This window comes from Cariama cristata, unplaced genomic scaffold (assembly GCF_000690535.1).
Source record: "Cariama cristata isolate BGI_N322 unplaced genomic scaffold, ASM69053v1 scaffold31472, whole genome shotgun sequence".
In the NCBI taxonomy this organism is placed as follows: Eukaryota; Metazoa; Chordata; class Aves; order Cariamiformes; family Cariamidae; genus Cariama; species Cariama cristata.
The window spans coordinates 11,939-16,715 of NW_009604898.1; the positions used below are offsets into that span (position 1 = coordinate 11,939).

General features: G+C 59.5%; 1 protein-coding gene across 1 annotated transcript; it reads left to right on the forward strand.

Moving 5' to 3' along the window:
- The first annotated feature begins 1,342 nt into the window (after positions 1-1,342).
- GPR119 (G protein-coupled receptor 119) lies at positions 1,343-2,334 on the forward strand. Its single transcript, XM_009695774.1, is given in 3 exon segments — positions 1,343-1,920; positions 1,922-2,257; positions 2,259-2,334. Coding segments are annotated over 3 exon segments (990 nt in total).
- The last annotated feature ends 2,443 nt before the right edge of the window (positions 2,335-4,777 follow it).

Here is a 4,777-nt window from a genome sequence, read left to right on the forward strand (position 1 = left end):
CTGAGCCCCGCGCTCAGCCTCTCCCCAGCCGCAGGTTACTGTTCGACAGAGGAAGGCTCGAACCTGCCCTGTTCCCTGGCAGCTTGGATTTTTCCGGCTCAGGAGGCAGGAGAGGTGGCTTGTGGCACTTTGTGTAGAGGGGTGGAACAGCGGCGGTCGCAGCCTGCGAGGGTTCCCCACCCTGCGGGAGTCTAAGGGATGTGATGGGTTCGTGGGATTCTGTAACGCACAAGGATGTGGAGGCTTTGTTTCCGTTAATTTCTTTGTTACAAGTAACTATTAGTAAGGTAAATGCACTTATGATTAGTAAAGCAAGTGTATGTGTATATAAATTTTATTTTTTTTTTTTTTTTTAGTATTAGTAGCAAGTATATATTTCATCCAAAGTACCATGGTACAGTTCATTAAGCTGCTCCCAGGAGCGAGCTCAATCGATGACGGATGAAGTCCCTCTTTGGAGATGATCCGTTTGACGGAGCCTGGAGTCAGCCAGGAGGGTCTGAAGGGTCGCGCGGGGCGAGCTCTCGTTTTGGGTAGGTAGCAGGTTACTTTTACGTGGATGCGTAGGTGGGCAGAGGACACCAGCTCCTGGAACAGCTGTTGCTGACTTCTGCTTGCTTAGGAGGCCCCTTTGTAGGTCGGGGCAGTTTCTTCGCCCTGCAGGTTACAGCCGTTGCTTTGTTTTGGGCTCATCAAGGATGCCCTGGGCTCCCAGCTGCACTTATCCCACCTGCGCCTGCCAAGGATGCGCTGGGTTCCCAGGCTGGCAGACATTTTCTCCGTCTGTACTTCAGCAGACATCTCTTGTCGGTACTTTTCCCCAATATTACCAGGTCACTTTTACGGCTCCTGCTGCAACGCGGGATCAGGGGGGTTCCCTCGGTCCCTGCAGGAAGAGGCAGCCCTGGGTCTGGCAATGACCCCCTGGGAGCCCCACAAGCTGTGCCCCCTACATGTACCAGTGGGGCTGGGTGTTGGGAACCCCCTTTGCTTGTTCCCTCTTACCAGTACCTGCGTCAAAGCAGGACCCTGGCTCCGCTCGGGTCCTTGGTGCTTGGCCAGGGGATGTCCACCACCCCGAGTGCCATCGTGGCAGCTTCCTGCCCAGGCGCTCGCTGCTCGCCTCCCTGCTCCAGGGTTGTCTGGAAACGTGGCTGGAGGGGAGGGACCTGTGCTGTGAGTGCACCGGTCCCTTCTGGCAGGCAGCTGCTCGGCAGAGCTCTGCTCCCCAGCCGGAGAGACGCTGCTGCGCCCCGGGCTTTCACCTCACTGCTGCCTGGCTGCTGAGCTGTGCCTGCCGAGAATCCCCAGGTGAGGGGTGCCCTAGAATCGTGTTGGGGACATGCCGTCCTTGGGCTGTGCCCCGCAGGGGACAGCCGTGGCTAGCTCAGCCCTGGGAGCCATCCTCGCTGTGCTGGCCTCGCTCATCATCGCTGCCAACACGCTGGTGGCCATCGCTCTCCTTCGCCTCATCCAGAAGACCGGCTCCAAGGGGCTCTATTTTGTCCTTAATCTCGCTGTTGCAGATGCCATTGTTGGCTTCACGGTTATGGGTCTGGTCATGGATGAGTTTTCCCAGCCCTTTTGTCCTCCCCAGATCTTCTGCGTCCTGAGAATGGCTTTCGTGACCTCCTCTTCTGCTGCCTCTATCCTATCCCTCATTCTGGTTGCGTGCGACAGGCACCTAGCAGTCAGGAAGCCTTTCCACTATTTCCAGCTGGTGACAGGCCTGCGGGTCGGGGTGCGCTTGGTGGGGCTCTGGCTGGTTGCTGCCATCATCGGCTTCTTCCCAGTCCTCACCCCGGACTTTCAGAACGTCTCCACCGATGACAAGTGCTCCTTCTTCGGGGTCTTCCATCCCTCCTACATGCTCACCGTCTTCTGCATCGGCTTTTTTCCAGCGCTCTCTCTCTTCATTTATCATGCTGAAGATCGCCTCGGTGCACGTGCAGCACATCCAAGAAGTGGAGCACGCAGGGCTGGTGGGCGGCTGCCCCCCGTCCCGCACCACCAGCGACATGAAGGCCATGCGTACCGTCGCCGTGCTCATCGGGTGCTTCGCGCTGTCCTGGTTGCCGTTCTTCATCGCCAGCATCGTGCAAACCATCTGTCTGGAATGCTTCCCCTACAGAGTCATTGAGAACTACCTCTGGCTGCTGGGACTGTGCAACTCCCTCCTGAACCCCCTGCTCTACTCCTACCGGCAGAAGGACGTGCGGCTGCAGCTCTCCCAGCTGGCCGCCGGAGGGAAAAGGGAGTGGGACCCGCCGCCGCTTGCCTGGCAGAGGCACCAAGTCCCTCCCCACCGTGTCCTGCCTGCGGCTCCAGGACTGACACGGTAAGGATGGGCTGTCACCGCCTTTCCAGCCCATCTCCTGCATCACGACCATGAACTCGGGGCCCGCCAGCTGCGGAGGAGATCACAGACCGGGTGGGGCCAGTCTGGATCCTAATTCCCAGACATCAGCATCGCCAAATGCCAGCCTGTCCACAGCCCCCCAGAGCCACAGCATGGCCCCTTTTGCACCGGCCCCAGGCACCCCAAATTGCAGGTGCAGGGCACACCTTAGATTTTTGCCTGGAGATCCTCAGCAAGGCCAGCCTTGTGTCTCCTGCACTCGCTCCGCAGGCTAAGATCCTTCATCCATCGCTGCCCGGCTTCCCCTGCCCAGACCTGGGGTCCACCTGCCCTCCCCTCTGCCTCAGCACCAGCTCTGGGGGCGCTGAGCCCCGGGGTCCCGGGGCAGGGCTGCTCGCACAGCACTGGCTCTGTTGCCTTTGACTCTTGGCCCAGACAGCGGAGGCTGGGACGTCTGCGCACATCCTAAATCTGTCCTGGACCGCAAGCGCTCCCAGTCGCTGCCCTTCCAGCTGCAGCCTGGGCCATCTCCCAACTCTGCCGGGGACCGGGGACACAGAGAGGGCTCCCGCTGTTCCTCGGCAGCAGCTGTATCTGGATGGGAGCCGGCACGGCGAGGTGCAGGGCAGCAGGGGCTGTGCTGTTGCTGTTTGGCCTGGGCTATAAAGTGAGTTAATGAGTAACTGGCTGAATGCTGAGATGTGGCCAAGGAGCAGGAGGAACGGCCGCCTTGGAGCCAGGGAAAACCCCGTGCGGGAGGGCTGCTTTGTCCCACCAGGGCTGTAGGGGTGGATTTGGGACTGCGAGGGTCCCTATGCACCGACTCATCCCATGGGAGCACTTCTGCCTGCCCTGCCACACTGCAGCGGTGGCCACACTGCTGACTCTGCCAGAGGCTGTGATGTTATTTAATTACTTCTCATAAAATTATGTCCATTTAATCCACATGGCAAGAAAATTTCCCTTAAAAGAGGCTTCTTAGCTAAAAACGTACCCTAATCTGAAAATAAGGGTGCTATGCATAAAATAGCAGTTGTTTCCACCTCTGCCATTTGCCCCACCGGTAGACATGAAGGCTCAAGACCACCTAGACATGAAGGCTCAAGGCCACATCCAATACACATCCAGAACCTGCCTTGGTCTTGAAGCCTTCCCCATCCTAGAGGAAGAGGCAAAATTTAGAAAAAACCCAAACCAACAGGCCCTCTGTGGCATTCACCTCTGCCTGAGAAAGGCCTGAGACCACGTACCACACGGCAGTTGCTGTTCCTGGCTGTACAACACGGAAAGAGCCTGAGAGGAGGCCTCGGTAGAGCAGCCCTGGCTCTGTGGGTGGACCGATGCCTCGTAGGTGGATCCAGTCTGATTCAGTTCTGGGGATCAACACATCATCTGTCTGTACGATGTGTTTGCTGCCCGTTCTCAGTGAAGCCTGAGCTCCACCGGCTGTTGCTTTGCAAAGCCAACCCATCCTCGCTGAGCCTCTGATGATGCCGAAGCCATCCTCTGCCTCCCTCCGACACGCCTCCTGCAGCGAGCGTCGCGGGTGGGTACCCAGCGTGAACGGAGGTGCTTTGCTCGTGGGTCTCTTGCTGCTTCCCGAGCTTGCTGACCACTGCTGCCTCTGCGGCCGTTGTGCTGCCCACGGCCCCGGAGCGGGGCCGGCCGTCGGCAGTGTTTGTGCCCGGGCACAGGACCGGGTCAGACTGCAGATCCGGAACAGCGCGAGCAACGGGAGCAGGAGCCCTGGCTGTGCAGGGCTGTAGCAATCACGGCATCCCCATCCAGAGCGGGGATCACGGCTCGGGCATCCTCCTTGGTGCCCCACAGAGACACGGGGTGGTGGCTTGGGTGGGAGAGGAGACGCTTCTGCCAAGCTCTTGTGTGGGTGGAGGACAGGGTGCCGCTGGAAGCAGAGCACCTCTCTGCAGGGGGGATGCCTTGCTAAGCATCTGCACTCCGGTGCTGACCTGCGTCTCCTCTCTCTCCAAGCCTGGGGCTGGAGGGGGTGCTCGAAGGCTCCGTTCCTAGAAGACACCTCCAGATCCCGCTGGGATAGCACGGACCGGTAGCCGTTCCTTGTGAGACCGTGCCTGCTTTCATCTCTTCTCCCAGAGAACATCTGTGCCCCGCCTGCACCACTTCTGCTCCAGCCGTGCAGTGACTGCGGGTACCGAGCACCGTGCACCGCCCGGGCGCTCCGGGGAGGCTGCAGGAGCGCGGCTGGACAAGGGTGGGCACATCTGAGGCCGTGGGGTGAGGAGGGATGGGTTAATCCTGCCCCAGGGGTAAAAAAGAAAGAGGAAGAGTGCTTCCCCTGCTGGGGGTCCTTCAGCTGAATAAACTGCATTTCTCTCTGCCACCCTGTTCTCTATCCCTGGTAACCCAGGGGAGGTCGGGGCTGCAGCCAGGGCGCTG